This window comes from Telopea speciosissima, chromosome 9 (assembly GCF_018873765.1).
Source record: "Telopea speciosissima isolate NSW1024214 ecotype Mountain lineage chromosome 9, Tspe_v1, whole genome shotgun sequence".
Taxonomy (NCBI): domain Eukaryota; kingdom Viridiplantae; phylum Streptophyta; class Magnoliopsida; order Proteales; family Proteaceae; genus Telopea; species Telopea speciosissima.
Genome location: NC_057924.1, coordinates 2,504,988 through 2,523,917, shown reverse-complemented (window position 1 = coordinate 2,523,917; position 18,930 = coordinate 2,504,988). Strand labels below are relative to the sequence as shown.

The following is an 18,930-nucleotide window of genomic DNA, read 5'->3' as shown; positions in this document are numbered from 1 at the left end:
ATTTTTTCCCATAGTTTAATGGTATGACTCACTAGTTTTATGCCTCTATAGTTACTGTAATTCTGGATATCACCTTTATTCTTATAAATCGGAACTATAGTGCTTCTCCTCCACTCATCTGGCATTTTCTTTGTACTCAAAATCTTGTTAAACAACTTGGTTAGCCAAGATACCCCCCAAACTCCTAAGCTCTTCCACACTTCAATTGGGATCTCATCCGGTCCCGGTGTTTTACCTACCTTCATCTTTCGTAGGGCCTCTTTAACTTCTGCCTCGCCAACTCTTTGCAGATGTCCATGATGTGTGTTGGCTTTAAAACTATTCCTCTCCGCTTCCAAAACTATCCTATCAATCACGGTAGCTCCATTTAGTAGGTTGTAAAATATTCACCCCATCTCTTCATAATGTCCTCATCTCGTAATAGTACTCTACCATCATCGTTCTTAATGCATCTAACACGGTCAAAATCTCTGCTCTTCCTTTCCCTTATTTAACTATCTGAGAAACATCTATTAAGGAAAAATATGTTATTTTCAAGAAATGGAACACAAATACAAGATACAATTTTGTACTTACAAAATTGATCATTCGTTCTCCAATAGAAATATTGACAGTCTCATAAAGGGTACCCCTATATAAAAGAAAAATTAGAATACTTGTCGGATTATTCCCATCCAACTGCAAGTGTTGGAGCTTACTTGTGTAAGAATTTCCCAAAAACCTACTTAGATGCATTCCTTGGTCATTGGAGGTTTCCTTCTCACAGGATAGAATCCAAACTTGGTAATTTGGATTTGGCATCTTGTCAACCACAGTGCATCATTTCGGCTAAGTCATCAACCTGATTAGTTGTCACGTTTGCACCCATACCCATAGTCTAGTGTGAGTGTGTGACAAAGCAAAAAGGTCCCAAAGACAGTATCATGCGCAATATAATATGGTTAACTAATTAACTTTTGAGAGTGCAAGTGAGGAAACCAAGTAAAATAAGATAGTATGCATCATCATTGCAGTTTACAAAGAATGAAAGTGGATTCATTCAAAGTGAAGACTTTTACTCATGTCAAAAAATTTAATGAAGATAAACTTTTGCAATTTTTATTTTTTATTTTGGGGAGGGTGGTACAAGGTTTAAAGCAACAATATCATATCCAAGCTTGTCTGGATCAACCATCAAATAAAATATGGTATGAAAACAACTTGTTCCACTTCAAATTTCAATGGACAAAATAAGTTTTAACCAAATCATAAAATTGGCCTTGTAAGCATACGGAAGATATCAAAACTTGATTTGAAATTTGGACATGACAGAGGGAGCCAAAAAGTAATACCTGGTACCACATGCAAATTGCAATCACAGGAATAAAAACAATGCAAACTTGCCAAGCAATCTGTGACATTATTGCAATTATTGCCAAGAGTTGTATCACTGCAAAGGCAACTCCCCCCATTTGAAAAGGAATAGACATATCAATTGCACTTTGATCTGTAGAAGCCTGTATGTGAAAATGAAAATTACTTCAAATTTAAAATTAAAAAACACACGTCCAATTAAAATGTATGTGTGCACAATTACCCGGTTGAGAATCCGTCCACTTGGAGTAGAATCGAAAAATGACATGGGGGCACGGAAAATGCACAAATGTATTTTGTTGAAGAGCAGTGTGGCTGTCTTGTATCCAGCAGTTACAGTTAGCATGGATCTTGCAAGTACACAAAGAGAGCTTCCAAGGGCCAAAATAACGTAGACAAAAATGAGTGTAGAGCCTCTAACATGAGGTTTCACATCCTTTGAAACGGGAGTCACCCACGCCATCCAATAATTGCTTGCAATTTGGAGGAGCTGAAAGAAAATTTGTGCCACCAATATCAGTGGAACAAGTGCTCCTTTGTGTGCTGTCGTTATATATTTCCAATAAACCGATAGATCAACCCTGCCTTTCTCTCTCTCTTCTGCTTGGACAAGCTGCCCTTCTGGTTGACCAATTTGTTCAGCTTTAGCATTTATTAGTTCCCGCTTCTCCACTTCTTCTTGAAAGGCATTCTCAGAATACCCAGTATTACCCTCTTCCTTAGTAGTAACTAAATTTTCTGAAGAAGTCCCACAATCCATAGAATCAATGGCTGTCAAAGCTTTCTTATGTGCACCAACTAGTTCCATAAAGTCAGTTCCTAAACTGAGAATCTCTTCATACTTTCCTGCTTGAGTAACCCTTCCATCTCTCATAACCTACCCAATAAGAAGAGGTCAAAAACCATCCTTAAAACAAGTTGATTGAGTCGAAGTGAGAAAGAGATCATAAATGCTCACCAGGATCAGATCTGCAGAAGGTAAAAATTCTACTTGATGGGTCACGTAAATCACAGTTTTTGAACCCAGATGCCCAAGTAAACACTCCTGCAATATAGAGTTTTGTATTCAAAAGGAAATCAGAAATGTCTAAAAGAGCCAAGTGAGCATAATGATATAATCCAGTGCCACTAGTTTATCAGACCTGAGACCATAAATTATAGTAAGAATGCAGCTGAATGTCATGTTTTTATGTGTTTGTGTGCTTGTATGGCGAAAATTTTGCTTTTCGATATCAAAAGTTTGGAACAAAATCCTGAATGTCTAAGGAAAGAATATATTGCATATATGTAAACTTAATGCTTCAAACCAAATTACACTTATTAAAAAAAAAATCAAAATCTGGGTTTAAGGTCAAATGAGAATCACCTTGAAGAGATGACTTCCTGTATGAGCATCCACAGCACTAAAAGGATCATCAAACAAATAAATTTCAGCATCCTGGTATAAAGCACGTGCAATCTGGATTCTTTGCTTTTGCCCACCACTTAAGTTGATGCCCCTCTCCCCTATAAGAGTTTGATCCCCAAAAGGCAAAATTTCTAGGTCCCTCTTTAATGAACATGCTTCGAGAACTTTCTCATACCTCTCAATGTCCATCTCTTTACCAAACAATATATTCTCTACTATTTTGCCACTCTGTATCCAAGGTGATTGTGCAACATAAGCCTTTGTCCCACTTAACTTAACAGTCCCAGACTCTTTATGCATTTCGCCCAATATGCATGAAAGCAAGCTCGACTTGCCTGAGCCAACAGGACCACAAATAGCTACCCTTGTACCATGGTACACATGGAAATTCATCTCTTTCAATGTGAGAATAGAGGAATGGGGGTCCCAAGAGAAATTCCCATTGATTATCTCAATTGCAATCTCAGAACTACCTACAGGAAGTTTTTGTACTACATCAGCTTGCAAGTCATCAAGACGGAGAAATGAGGCAATCCTATCAAGGGAAACCTTTGTTTGAACTACCATTGAGATTGTGTCTGGGAGACTATAAATTGGCATTTGCAAAACCCTGAATGTTGCAAGTGCAGTCAGAATCTTCCCTGACTCTAGAGGGATTCCCAGTAACATACAAGCCACAAAAGTGACCACAGAAATAAATGTGGGGGCACCCCAATATAAGGAATTTGTCATAGCTGCTGTATAAACAAATTTCTTCAACCATCCTGTCTCTGCCCTCCGAAGCTCAACTATCTTAGCCAAGAATTTCATCTCCCAGCCTTGAAGCTTCAGGATCCTCATATTCTTCAAGATCTCAGATGTTGCCTTCATTCTTTGATCTTTTGAACCCATCAATTTCATTTGGAACTTCTCTTGCAATGTTCCCAGTGGAAGATTTGCCAGCATCACTATTATTGTGGCAACTAAAGCCGCAATCGAAGCGAGCCCAAGGCTCTTGTACAAGATCAGTAGTCCCAGTGCAACTTGAACAGGAACCAACCATAGGTCGTGCATATACCAACCAAAGTCGTCAATCCTCCCTGCATCAACACTCATGAAATTAATGATCTCCCCACTAGTGTGTCCCTGCCTTGATATGTTTGAAAGATCAAGACCCTTCCTGTAGATCATTGCAACCAAGCCAGCATGAGCTTTAATCCCCACTTGTTGCAACCTAAAAAACCAGTGCCTTTGCGAGAGGCACTCTACAAGCTTTGATAAGAAAAACATGGAAACCAACATGTATCCTTTGCTTTTGTGTTGGTGATGGCTATTGAGATATTGAACAAAGCTGTCAATGAGATATGGTCCAGCATAAGAAGCAAATGTATATATAAGGGCCAATACACCACTCAATAAAATTTCTACCCATGCTGAAAGTATCAATGCCTTCACCAGCTTGAGTGTGGTTATTTGATCACGACCAGCACTATCACCACCACTGCCACCATTTGATTCAAGCTTATTTCTGAAAACTGCGAAGACTCCTTTAACAGAGTCACTGGTGGCAAGCAGAGGAACATCTTCAAGCTCTAGTGTTTTGTTTTTCCCAACCGCAAGCAAAGGCCCCAACCAAGAGAAGGTTAGAATGCTAAGAAAATTGGCAGTTGAGTAAGTACCGGTAATACTCTTGCCCGTCCTCCGACCATTCGCTCTATTGATACTATCGTTCAATAGAGGCTCCCGTAGACGGGCATCTCCCCTTTCCTTCCTATGGAATCCAGCATAACAGAAGAACAAGCCAGCAAAAACAGAGACAATATCGGAAATCCAAGACTGCTTTGGTAATAATTGATGTTTCTTATACGAGACAGCGTCAATGACTAGACAGGAACAAGACAGTAGGAAGAAGAAGCCCCCCCAAATTCTTAGAAGGATGGGAAACCTCAGCTCATTTGGACGAAATTGGGAATACAAGTAAGAAAAGATTGCAAACCAAGCAAATGTTCTGAGTACAAAATCTAATTGGGTCACAAGATTTTCATTAGACCAACCATTTTTATACCAGAAAAAGTAGTTTAAAGTGCAAAACAGAAGATTAAAGATAAACAGACCCAAACAGGCTAAAAGGGTTGATTGATAGTAAAAAGGCGTGTGCTTCAACCCCTGTATTGAAGCTTCGTGTTTGGGCGTCGTAATCCTCTTCCACACCCAATAGAAGGACAAAGCTAGCAACAGAACAAGGTGAGAAGAAGCGGAAAACCCATGAAGAAAGATGGGCTTAAGAAATAGAAAGGTATCGGAGGACATTAGGGAGGAAGATGGCGGAATGAACATTTTTACATACCATGGAGTACTGAATCATAATAAGACATGATCGTTCTCGTACTCGTGGTCGTGCCAGCAACTTTTCTTCTTTCTTCCGATGGTTTGGATACCTGGGAAGGATCTTTTGGTTCGCAACCAGCGAAGATTCTCTGGTATAAGTAGAATGAAAGAGACATAAGAAGTTTGAAAAGAGAGACACGGCGTCAGAAAATCAAAGCTACAGACACTTGACTAGGAGATTTTGACTAGAGAAGATTCTCCAGTTAAGCAGGTTGGAAAGAGAGAGATGGAAGCATGAAGTCAAGGCGGCTACCACAACTTGTGGTCTATAACAAGGCACCTTCACCAGGACAGGCAACATGGAGAAGAAGAAAAAAAAGAAGCAACCAATGAAATATCAACGTTTAAGATTCCTAACGTTTTAAAAAATTAAGTTTTGAATATGTCAAATTCAAAATGATTTTTCCCATATTATTATGCTAAAATATTCCTTAATTTCTATATTTATCAAAAGATTTTAATTGGAAGAATGGGATTTAACATAATATATTTTTTAAAATCTTTGATTTTAATCATAATTGTTCATAAAGCATTTTAAATCATGGTAAACATCGTGGTAAAATCTGATTTAAAATCATACAATTAATAGCTTTGAAAGAATTAAATTGAAATGATAGGAGTTTCTAAATTTGTTTTATTTAGAACCTGTTGACTTAGGACATCTTTGGTATTAGTTTTTTTTTTTTTTTTTTATCTTAAAAAACATTTTTGGTTACGTTTGATATCGTTTATGGAGCCTGTTTCTATTTAAAAAAGATTGAAAAAAATCAAAAACCAAAAAGAGATTGAAAGCTATTTATGGTTTTTGATCAAAAATCACTTTTGATCATTTATTCGGAGACTTTAATGAGCACGTGCTCATAGGTCACAAAATTGAAGGGTAAGAACGTTATTTTCTTGTTTAATTAGAAATATCGACCCTCCTCTTCCAACTTCTTCTTCTTCTTCCTCCTCCTCCTCCTGCGACCCCATCCGTCACTTCTCATATTTTTTTTCCCTGCAACTTCATCCGCCTCCTCATCTTCTTGTTCCTGCGACCCTCATCTTCTTATTTTTCCTGCAACTACTCTTTCACCCAAAAAAAAAAATAAAAAAAAAAATGAAACTAGTCTCCCTCTGCAATCTCTGGCAATCTGACGATACCAATGCCAGGATGAAGAATTCGTTCTTCGCCATAGATAAAGGGAAACTCAGTCCTGATTTTATTGTGTTATTTCTTTTTGGTCCTGCCATGGAGCAATTTGTGCCTGTAATGATGAAATCCAAATGGCACCTTATACCAATTTGCAAGATCTGTCTTCCTGGTTTGGGAAAGAAAAAAAAAGTCTCTGGTATGAGATTGTCGCACACACACACACACTTACTACAACCGTGGGTTGTAAAGAAAGGATCTATTTTAGGTTGACTAAATTTAGTGTCGAGATAGAGGGTTTGATCGGTCTTCGTGTTTGACTTTGGTTCTGTTCTCTGGTTTAGATTCAATCATTCTGAGGTTTTGATAGATCTTTTTGAGCAACTCTCTGTCCGATCTGTCTGGCTTAGGATGTAGCTTTGCTTTGTTGTTTCGTTCTTTCGACGATAGGACTCAGATCTGGTTTTCTTTTCGGTCTTGAGAGTTTAGTTTGGTTCTCGTCTTGGATTGGAATACGGAGAGAGGAGGAGACTTGCAGGATCCGTTGCCGCAGAAGGAAGCTCATGACATAGAAGAGATAAGGAATTGCAGTCAAACTCAACCTTCTTGATCTGTTACTTGATCCACCTATACCATCACCTTTCAACACCTGCACTTCAGCTGAACCAGCCCCCCTACCACCTGTCCTTTCAACCTCCATCTCCTTCTCACCGTTTCAGCTAAAGAATTGCCATGGGGGTAGTTTTCCTTTACCGAGGATGAATGAGTGTCAATAAAAATGAGATCTTGGGTAGAAATGAACAGTTCTATTTCAATTTTGATTTGCAGAAACCTTTCGGATTTGGATCTTAGGGGATTAAATTGCAAATGGATGGGTGATCTAAACCCAAAATCCAAAAATGAAATAAGGAAAATCCAAAGAGATTGATACCCAACAACTCGGTTCTAAGTTTATGCTTTGGGAAGGAAGATGAGTAAAGCTGGCATCTCTCCACCCACTCACTTCAAAAAACTATTATGCATATATGTATGCCAAACATATTTCTTTGTCTACAATCTATTCTATATAGTGGTTACCAAACGATTTTTATGTTTTGATCAAAATTGATTTTCACAAATGATTTTTGTTAAATAGGCAAAAATAAAAAATAAAAAGCATACCAAAGAGAGCCTTAATCCACCTCCTTATTTTGTAAATATGATTTTTCTCAGCGATAGATCCTCCTCTATTGATTTTCTTTAATATAAATTTAGTCTCTTGTCAAAAAAATAATGTTAGAGTTCAATCATAATGTTTTAAGATTTTTCGATTTGAATTGTGATTTTTTATTTGGTATTTTAGAACACAATACACCATAAATGCCAAAAAAACGTTTTTAATTAAAACGGATGTTTTTTTTGTTTTTTTGATGAAGAATTAAGAACGGAGGTTGACCTTACCCAACACAGCCTAATTGATCTAAGTTCCATAACAAGAAAGGGAGGAAATAGGAAGGCACCCAAGCACTAATGAGGTCAAAAGTTATTATAATAACCACCACTTATTGATGATAACACCATCACTATTGAACAGTACTATTTGTTGACTTCGTCTTTTTCCTGTGCCTCACCATCCCTACTTCCTACCATTAGCACAGTGGGGTCAAAAGCAAACTTTGTCTTCTTCCCATCAAAGAAATAAAATGAGGAACGTCTCAGCCAAAGTAAATAGGGTTTTTAAAAAGTTTAACTGCTCGGTTTATATTTGATGGTAGGGGTTTATTTGTAAGTCATCCACAAAATCAGGGGGTGCATGTAAATAGTGAAACTAGAGGATGTTTTGATATTATGTCAAACTACAAGGGTGCCTGCAATTTGCTCTTTTATCATTATTAAAAGTTACACATTTTTTGAGTAAGCATGTAAATCACATGACTTACCCTAAGGAGAAAAAAAAATTATGTTATACTAGAAGGGCAAAAAAAGTAGAGTTACGATTATTTTCACCAATCTTAATTACAAAAATATTTTTCTTAAATTATAAATATTATCAGAAAAAATGCTAACCGGTCAAGTGGTTAGCATGGTTCCTACGCCTAGACACAAACCAATGCCTTCGTGCGCAAAAAGACCGTTCAGCCCTCAATGAAATAAAAAATCGTAAATATAAAAACATTGAAATTTTCAAAACATATTCTGCAAATGGTGGGTCTAAATTAAAATCTTTGACTGAAATTTTATTTCAGATACAATAATCAATGAAATAAATGACCAAAATCTCAATCAAAGTATAAATGTTTCAAGATATTTCCTTTCATGTCCCCCAACAAAAATTCCGAGATTTTAGTTCATAGAAAACCGCAAGTTTAGATCATATGAAAGCCTTGCCTATAGTCTGGTACGGTATGAACCTCTTTCTTGGTTGTTTTAATTTTTTTTTTTGGTTTCTATATATTCATTTGTCACACAAAAAATAGAAAAAGGAAAAACAAATTTTCGAAATTTCCCACATGTAGCAAGTAAGGTGACCAGTTCTCATTTTCTTGGACTCTGATAATGAACAACCACAACAATAAAGTTTCTAAAGACTTTGATTGGAGAATTTATAGTTTTTTGGATTAAAGCTAGGGACTTTGCTTCTCATTTTCAGTTTGTTTGTGTTATATTATAGCTTGAAGGGATGATATCATGCTCACTCATTATTTAGCAGAGTTTGCTTTTGGATTTGATGGTGATCTTGTTTGGTCTGATTTTGGTTTAGATATGTAGAGCCACTCATCTGTTGTCTTCTGTTGTTTAGGTTTTATTTCCGAATTTGGACTCTTAGAACAAACACCTCAGATGTTTTGGTTTGGGGTAAGAAGTTAATATCATTCAAGAGGAGGAAGTGGTACAACATGTGCATCAACAGCTAACGAGCTCTGCAAGTATGATAAATGACATTCATCAATCATTGTTGTTACTGTAAGTCTGTAAGTATAAAAATTTAATCATCTTCTTTCTTTATTATTTTCACTGCATTTCACAAGTAAATCTCCAAAGATATATATCATCTTTTCAAGAAACCTAACAAAATCTCATTTGCATTACAATTCACAACTTCTGTTGGTGGTCCTTGCCTCACCCTTGAGAGTTGAGAGTGTCTTGAGGTTGAGGGAATAGACCCTCCAAGTCCAGATTAACCTGTTCTGAAAGCATCAAACCTGATAATATCCTGCACCTTCCATTTATGCATCTAGAGTAACCGACTCACGAAGATAAACAGCTATTGTACTTACATAAAGGTCCCTCATGCCCTGTGAATCCAACAGAGATTCATGATAATTGAGCCACACATCTCAAATGAACACTCAAGGCCTCTTCCACCATCTTATCCAAAATATTTTTCATCATTATCAAGCTATGCACATCAGCTGAATGCAGCCAATTGCATTTTTACAATTCAAATATCGGTTTAACCTTACAAAATTAGAACTTTCACCTCTGAGTATACTCGGCCACAAGCTTCGTAAATGATGATGACTTGTTTTCTAACAATTTGGCTGGAGAGTCATATTCTACGATGAGGCCTGGTCAAAATGAAACACATGTTAAACCAGAGCACCACAAAAGAATGAATAGGGGGTAAAATTGAACCCATTTTATAGTACTAACCATGGTCAAGAAGTAGGACCATATCACTATCTAGAACAGATGTTATCCTATGTGCAATTGTGATAACCGTAGACCCCGAGAAGTGTTGCCTAAGTGTATGCTGAATGAGGCTATCAGTCGCAGTATCCACCGAAGCAGTAGCTTCATCAAGCACCAATACTGTGCTCTTCTTTAGTAGCACCCGGCCTAGACACACTAACTGCCTCTGGCCCATGCTCCAGTTCTCTCCATTCTCAAACACTGTAAAATTACATGTGTAGTTTCGGAAGCACCGCAGAAATTAGACATATCATGAGTTCATGGAATACTATTGGCTGAAAATGAAAGAATCTGAAAGATTGTGTACTGTTGGACAGATTAATAGAAGTAACAGTACAACATCAATAACCATCAAATACGGGAAGAAGCAAACCTGCAGAATCAAGCTTCCCTTCCTTTTTCCTAACTTCATCTCCAAGCTGGCACCTATCTAGAGCCTGAAACAACAATACTGTGTGTCAACTTCTTATTAGCACAACTATTGACGATGATAAACAAATGCAAATGACCATCAAAGTAGGACTTAATCATCCAATGACTTAGATGGCTTGGGAAGAACAGAAAAGAGGGGCTGACAGCCCACAAAATGCTTCAAGTAAGATGCTAGAGGATCAACAAAATCAGGATGTTTTTCTTTGGTACAAGAAGGGCATCAATTTTAATTTTAGTTCTAACCACAGGACAACAGTAGATGGTAGTTTTCCTTTCCCAATGTAACAGACTTGAGTGGTCATTAAATGGAAGTGGACCAACCTCCCAAATCTGTTCATCTGTGTACTCTTCAAGTGGATCCAGATTGTTCCTCATAGTCCCCTCAAACATGGTTGGGTCTTGCGGAATGATGCTTAACCTTGACCGTAAGTCGTGGAGCCCAATCTTGGAGATATCGATGCCGTCTATCACAATGTGACCAGCTGCAGGTTCTACAATGCGAAAGAGTGCTTGAATGAGAGTTGATTTACCACTTCCTGTTCGTCCAACAATGCCAGTCTTCATCCCTCCAGGAAAAGTGCAAGTGAGACCACGCAATACAAGAGGCATGTGTGGGGCATAACGGATCTACACCAGATGACAATCATTAAACACAAAAACCAGGATTTTACCGATTCACTCTATTAAAAGGTTTTCTAACTAGCCATCGAACAGTGATAGAAAGATCCTACTTTGCTGCCTCCACCTGTTTCGGAAAGAATTTTTACAAGAAAAAGGAAAAAAATAAAGAAGGAATTGAGAAAACGATAGAAAAAGGATAAGGATTACCTGCAGATTAACAATATCAACATTCCCATGTGATGGCCAATCACGATCAGGCCTGTTCCCTTCTATCACAAGAGGAGGTTCGCTAGAGATGCACGTGTATTGAAGTATTCGCTCAACGGAAATAATATTATTCTCAAGATTGCAGAGATTCCATATGACCCAGGCTTGTAGCATATTTAAACTAAGTCCATATGTCACTGCTAAACCCGCAAGGCCTTTACAAGCAAAGAGAAAAGAAAAGATTTAAGTACCTATATTCATACATATAATCAATCATAGGGGTCCTAAAGGATAATTTTATAAGATTTCAAGTTAAACTTGATTACCAGGATCAATTAATCCCTTTGGAACTGAAATCAAGAAAACCAAAGAGAAGGCAAATGTGAGGGATGACAACATATCCAAGCGGAAGCATAACCACTCCATTGCACCAGCATTATGAAATTTAGGCCGAGAATAACCATCTATCAGCTTGAGATTCATCTCCATGAATCTCGGTTCCTGATCAAAGCTCCTGATTGTTGTTGATCCTGAAATAGATTCAGCAAAGTGTTGTATAATTGGAGCTTTGCATACTCCAACCAGCCGTGCTAATTCTCGTGCCGTAGATATGTAGTATTGCTGCAAAATAATTAGTCATAAAGAAAATGACATGGATTGAAATAAATCTATAACATATGTATGGTTAATAAGAATAGCACAAGCATTTCATTTTTTCATAATGGCAATAAGCTTATTGATGAGGAATTTATCAAAACTATACATTCCTAAATTGCTACATCAACAAGCTAAGACAAATACTGGAAAATACAGCCATATCCGGTCCCATTTTCATGAACAAGAACAACTAGGGAACACCTTATCTAAGAAATAATGAGTTTTTTGCCACATTCAATACATTAAGAACTTGAGGAGATTCATTCCCTTTTGGTTTTGTCAAAAGATGGAAGCAGCTTTGAAGAAAGGTTTTGTTAGCAGGCTTGAACTATTTGGGAAGAGAGCATTAGGCAGGTATTTCAAGATAGGTGGTGTTTGATCAAAGAAATTACAGATCTAATCATGATTAGAGTCAGCAGATTTGGCTACCACATGGCCCAATTTCACGAGTATACCATTTTACTAAAGATGTAAATGGGTAGTCAAAAATTCGGATTTGATTTGAATTCATATCCATTTATGTAGATATTTATCTGAATAGTCAGATATCAGATATGAATTTAGATACCATTAGATATCCAGATGATAATCGAACAAAGTCAGCTATTGATGTATCTACTACAATTATAATTTAAGATTATACATAAATAATTTAAATTGTAGACTTTATTAATATTCTCATCAAATAGAAATAATTACGTATCACTTTATTATAATACCTTTATTCATGTTTATACATTAAAAAATCAATCAAATGTTATTTGATTCGAATTCAGATATCTAACTCCTTGGCCGATTGGAATTCAGATACTAAGATGAAATATCTGTTGGATATCAGACTGAATTCAGATAGTGGATATGTTAATCGGATAAGAATTCAGATATTGGTGTATCTGCTTTGAATTTGCTCCATTGCATCCCTTCCTTTGATGTATTATCTCAATTGGAAAAATAAATTATTCACATTCCTCCCAGCGCAGCACAAATGCAAACAGTTTGTTCCTCAATCCATTTGTAAAAGTCAGGCCTCCAGATAAAAGTGGAGTGGTCAGAGACAACTCTCATGCAGTGATATTGGAGTAGTCTGGTCACAATGAGAAAAGGGATTTCATTTTGGTAGGCTTGAGGGCTTTTAACTTGAGATTTTTAAGACTGATGGAATTGGATAGATATATTATGGAGTGGGAGTTGCCACTGATATTTGGTTGCCACTCTTTGGGGTCTCCTTCACATTGGGGAATGCCGCAACTTTGTCAACGAGATCCACTTTTGTGCATCCCTTGAAAATATCTCCATCTATTGGACAATGAGATTGGCCAATTAACAAGCAAATGAACTTGCATGCTATTGTTATGCTTGCAGTTAAACAAGCTCTTCTTGTAGAGTCTGTGATATGTTCCACCAATATCATAATTACTGGCCTTCTAGAAACTTGACAATTGGAGGGAAGTTTTTGATCATCTACAAGAAAAGGAGGTTGGACCTCTGGGATCATCTGACTCTTCCCTAGGGATCCTTAACATTTGTGTTTTGGGATAGCCGTGTGGCAATTTAAATACACTATCATCTTTTACCGCTACTTCTCTGAAATTTTTGGGGCTAGTGAGGTGGCAAAAGACCGGATTATGGTAAAGAATGGGAAATACATAGTCCAAGCGGGGTTCTAGACGGTCTTGGTAAGGAATATTATTATAAATGGCAGCTTGTGTACTGGTCATGGAAACTCTTTGTTTGTTAACCTGGAAGAGGATACCTAGGCAGTTGTAGCATATAGAGAGAACCATGCAATTTGTAGCCTGGTCTATTGGATCCATTTCTAATAGAAAAGGATGTACAAAAATGATCCACTTTGTGCATACAGGGTGAAAAAAAGTTATGTAAAGGATCCATGCCCATGCTTATTGAATCATCTTGAAAGAAGGTTTGATTTTATCAGAAGAAGAGGATTTGATAGGGCAATAAATGGAGTCCAGTGATTGAAAAGGTTTTGCTTTTGTTGAAGGGGATATGATAGGTAGAAATATGGATTCCAATTGGGAGCTGATTCTCTTCGCATGGAGAAAGTGATTAAGCAATGCAGAACATGGTGCATAAACCTTATGAGAAAAGCTATGGATATTCCCTACTTGGTCGAATCCAGCTTATTTATGGTGAAGGCTGGACTTTGAATGGACAATTGGACGTTTTAAATGATCCTGCACAGTAGTTATTGGAAGATAAGGTAATATAGCAAATATGCACGGAAGGGTGTTTTTCTAAACATCTATCAAGGGAAAGAAGTGTTTTTCTAAAAATGGGATGCAAATACAAGATACCATTTTGTACTCATGAAATCGATTTGTTCTCCAATGGAAATCCTCTCAACTCATAGTGGGAAGCCTCTATAATCAGATTAGAGTACTTGGTCGGATTGTTCCCATCCAACAGCAAGCGTTGGACCTTGTGTGAAAATTTGAAGAATACCTACTCAGATGAGTTCCTTGGTCATTGGAGATTTTCTTCTCACTTCACTGGATACAGACAGAGAAATTTGAATTTGGAATCTTATCAACCACAGCGCATCATTTTGGCTGAGTCATCAACCTGATTTTTTGTCCAACTTTCACCCACACCCATAGTCTAGTGTAACAAAGCAAAACGATCCCAAATGCACTGTCAGGGGCAAGATTATTTGATTAACTAGTTAACTACTGAGAGTGACAGTGAGGGAACCAAGTAAATTAGGATAGTAGGCATCACTATTGCAGTTTACAAAGAATGGAAATGGGTTCATTTGAAGTGAATATGGGCGATTTGAAAATAAATTTAATGAAGAGAAGCTTTTAGATTATTTTTATTGTTGGAGGGGGGGGGGGTTATGAACAGCAGTAAAATAAGGTTTAAAGCAAGAATATCACATCCAAGCTTGTCTGGATCTGCCACCAAATCAAATCAGGTATGAATCAAACAACTTGTTGCCAATTCAAAAATCAGGGGATAGATTTGTTTGAACCAACCCATAAAATTGGCTTTGAAAGCATGAGGAAGATATCAGAGCTTGATTTAATATTTTGGTCATAAGAAAGTAAGGAGCATAAAAGCATTACCTGGTACAAGAGGCAGATTGCAATCACAGGAATAAAAATAATGAAAACTTGCCAAGCAACCTGTGACATTACTGCAATGATTCCCAGGAGTTGTATAATTGTGAAGGCAAATGTCCCAATTTGAAACGGAATATTCGTATCAACAGTACTTTGATCTGTAGAAGCCTGTATGCAAAAAAATGGAATATACATCAAATGTATAATATAAAAAAAATGAACACCTTATGAAACTAATGAAAATGTATGTTTGCACGCGCACTTACCCGATTGAGAATCCGTCCACTTGGAGTAGAATCAAAAAATGACATAGGGGCACGGAAAATGCATAAATGCATTTTGTTGAAGAGTAATGTGGCTGTCTTGTATCCAACAGTTGCAGTTAGCGTGGATCTAACAAGTACACAAAGAGAGCTTACAAGAGCCAAAATGACATAGACAAAAATGAGTGTAGAACCTCCAACATGAGGTTTTACATCCTTTGAAACAGGAGTTGCCCACGCCATCCAATAATTGCTTGCAATCTGAAGAAGCTGAAAGAAAGTGTGTGCCAACAATATCAATGGCACAAGTGCTCCTTTGTATGCCATTGTAATATAGTTCCAGTAGATAGAAAGACCAACCCTACCTCTTTCTCTCTCTTCTTCTTGGACAAGCTGCCCTTCTGGCCCAACTACTTTTTCAGTTTTAGCATTTATCAATTCCCTCTTCTCCTCTTCTTCTTGGAAGGCATTCTCAGAATATCCTGTATTACCAACTTCCTCCCTAGTAACTAAATTTTCAGAAGAAATCACACAATCTGTAGAATTCAGGGCTGACAAAGCTTTCTTGTGTGCACCAACCAGTTCCATAAAGTCAGTTCCTAAATTGAGAATCTCTTCATACTTTCCCAGTTGAGTAATCTTTCCTCCTCTCATAACCTATCCAACAAGAAGAGATTAAAAACCATCCTTAAAACAGGTTGATTGAATCAAATCCAAAGAAAAAAGAGATTATAAATGCTCACCAAGATGAGATCAGCAGATGGTAAAAATTCTACTTGATGCGTAACGTAAATCACAGTTTTCGATCCCAAATGCTCAAGTAAACACTCCTGTCTTATAGAGGTCAGTATATTCATAAGGCAATGTAGAAATGTCTTAAGAGAGCCAAGTGAGCATAAATGTATAATCAAGTACCACAGATTAATCAGCCCTAAGACCATTAATTATAGTAAGAACAGGCATGGCTGAATTTCATGTTTTAAGTGTGTGTGTTTGCTTTGTATGGCCAAAATTCTATTTTTTCTATATCAAAATAGTGGGACGAACTCCTGAATTTTCAAGAAATGAATAATTGAAATGTATGCCAAAAAAAAAATATTCTAGGTTTAAAGTCAAACGAAAATTACCTTGAAGAGATGAGTTCCTGTATGAGCATCCACAGCACTAAAAGGATCATCAAATAGATAAATATCAGCATCCTGGTATAAAGCTCGTGCAATCTGGATTCTTTGCTTCTGCCCACCACTTAAGTTGATGCCCCTCTCCCCTATAATAGTCTGGTCCCCAAAGGGCAAAATTTCAAGGTCCCTCTTCAATGCACATGCTTCTAGGACTTTCTCATACCTCTCTATGTCCATCTCCTTACCAAACAATATATTCTCGACTATCTTGCCACTCTGTATCCAAGGTGATTGTGCAACATAAGCCTTTGTCCCACTTAAATTAACAGTTCCAGACACCTTATGCATTTCCCCTAACATGCATGAAAGCAAGCTTGACTTGCCAGAGCCAACAGGACCACAGATGGCCACTCTCATGCCATGATACACTTGGAAGTTCAGATCTTTCAATGTGAGAATAGAGGACTGGGGGTCCCAAGAGAAATTCCCATTGATTATCTCAATTGAAATCTCAGAACTACCAACAGGGAACTTTTGTACTACATCAAGTTGCAAGTCATCAAGACGGAGAAATGAGGCAATCCTATCAAGGGAAACCTTTGTTTGAACTACCATTGAGATTGTGTCTGGGAGATTATAAATTGGCTCTTGCAATATCCTAAATGTTGCAAGTGCAGCAAGAATCTTCCCCGACTCTAGAGGGATTCCTAGAAACATACATGCCCCAAAAGTGACCACAGATACAAATGTGGGGGCACCCCAGAATACGAAAGTGGTCATGGCTGATGAATAAACATATTTTTTCAACCATCCTGTTTCTAACTTTCGAAACTCAACTATCTTAGCCAAGAACTTCATCTCCCACCCCTGAAGCTTAAGGATCCTCATATTCCTTAGAATCTCAGATGTCGCCTTCATCCTTTGATCTTTTGAATCCATCAATTTCCCTTGGAACTTCTCTTGCAATGTCCCCAATGGTAAATTTGTCAACATCACGATTACTGTAGCAACCATAGCAGCAACCGAAGCGAGCCCTAGGCTCTTGTACAAGATCACCAGTGCCAGTGCAACTTGAACAAGCACCATCCATAGATCGTGCAGGTACCAACTAAAGTCGGCAACCCTCTGTGCATCAACATTCATGAAATTAATGATCTCCCCACTACTGTGGCCCTGCCTCGATTCATTTGAAAGTTTGAGACCCTTCCTGTAGATCATTGCAACTAGGCCAGCACGAGCTCTAATCCCCACCTGTTGCACCCTAAAAAACCAGTGCCTCTGTGAGAGGCACTCTATAAGCTTTGCAAGAAAAAACGTGGAAACCAACATGTAGCCTTTGCTTTTGTCTTGGTGAGAGCTATTGAGATATTGAACAAAGCTTTCAATGAAATATGGTCCAACATAAGAAGCGAATGTATATATAAGGGCCAATACACCAGTCAATATAATTTCTCGCCATGTTGCAAAGATCAAAGCCTTCACCAGCTTGAGTGTGGTTATTTGATCACTACCACCACCATTGCCACCATTTGATTCGAGCTTACTTCTGAAAACCGGAAAGACCCTATTAACAGTGTCACAGGTGGCAAGCTGTGGAACATCTTCAAGGTCTATAGTTTTCTTATTCCCAACCGCAAGCAAAGGCCCCATCCAAGAGAAAGTAAGAATACCAAGAAAATTGGCTGTTGAGTAAGGATTTATACTGTCACGGCCAATAGTATTGCCTGGCCCCTCGATGCCATTTGCTCTATTGTTACTACCGTTCAAAAGAGGCTCCCGAAGACGGGCATCTACTCTTTGCTTCCCAAAGAATCCAGCATAACAGAAGAACAAGCCAGAAAGAACAGACACAACATCGGAAATCCAAGACTGAGTTGGTAAGAACTGATGTTTCTCAAAAGAAACAACATCAATGACAAGACAGGAACAAGACAATAGGAAATAGAAGCCCCACCAAATTCTTAATAGGATGGGAAACCTCAGCCCAATTGAATGAAATTGGAAATGCAAGAAAGAAGAGATTGCAAACCAAGCAAGTGTTCTGAGTACAAAATCCAATTGGGTCACAATATTTTCATTAGACCAACCATTTCTACACCAGAATAAGTAATTTAAAGCGCAAAAAATAAGATTAAAGGAAAACAGAGACAAGCAGGCGAAAAGTGCTGGACGATAGTACAAAAAAGGGATGTTCTTCAACCCCGGTGTTGAACCTTCGTGTTTGGGTATTGTAAGTCTCTTGCACGCCCAATAAAAGGACAAAACTAGTAACAAAACAAGGTGTGAAGAAGCGGAAAACCCATGCAGAAAAATGGGTTTAAGGAATAGAACAGCAGGTGATGAGGAGGAGGAGGACATTACTGTGAAAAAGGTTGGGAAGAACATTGTCGTACCGTGGACTGAATCATAAGACATGATCGTACTCGTGAGCGCACTTATTCTTCTTCTTTCGTTGGATCACCTGGGAAGTGGGAAGGGTCTTCACAGTTCTCACTTCTGGTTCGGGGATAGCGAAGATTCTTTGGTATAAGAAGATTAAAAATAGAGAAATGGAGTGAGAAAGTCAAGCTTTTCAAGACGGCTGTTACTTGGGCAAGGGTTAACTTGCTCCACA

General features: G+C 37.8%; 1 protein-coding gene across 6 annotated transcripts in view; it reads right to left on the bottom strand.

Annotated features, from left to right (window-relative positions):
* The window catches only part of LOC122640531 (ABC transporter C family member 3-like), a 47,289-nt gene extending 28,488 nt beyond the window's left edge, over window positions 1-18,801 (bottom strand). For 2 of the 6 annotated variants that reach the window (XM_043833749.1, XM_043833748.1), the window contains exons 1-5: window positions 17,822-18,801; window positions 2,720-4,230; window positions 2,312-2,398; window positions 1,577-2,230; window positions 1,332-1,496 (exon numbers count right to left, since the gene is read on the bottom strand). In XM_043833749.1, the coding sequence (XP_043689684.1) occupies window positions 1,332-1,496; window positions 1,577-2,230; window positions 2,312-2,398; window positions 2,720-4,230; window positions 17,822-18,731 (3,327 nt within the window). In that variant the 5' untranslated portion in view covers window positions 18,732-18,801. Of the gene's footprint in view, window positions 1-1,331; window positions 1,497-1,576; window positions 2,231-2,311; window positions 2,399-2,719; window positions 4,231-9,614; window positions 9,809-9,893; window positions 10,134-10,305; window positions 10,370-10,685; window positions 10,992-11,192; window positions 11,408-11,518; window positions 11,814-14,935; window positions 15,101-15,198; window positions 15,853-15,938; window positions 16,026-16,322 lie in introns of those variants that run through there. The other 4 variants (XM_043833750.1, XM_043833752.1, XM_043833751.1 and 1 more) reach the window with 4 other exon arrangements.
* Window positions 18,802-18,930: the final 129 nt, after the last annotated feature.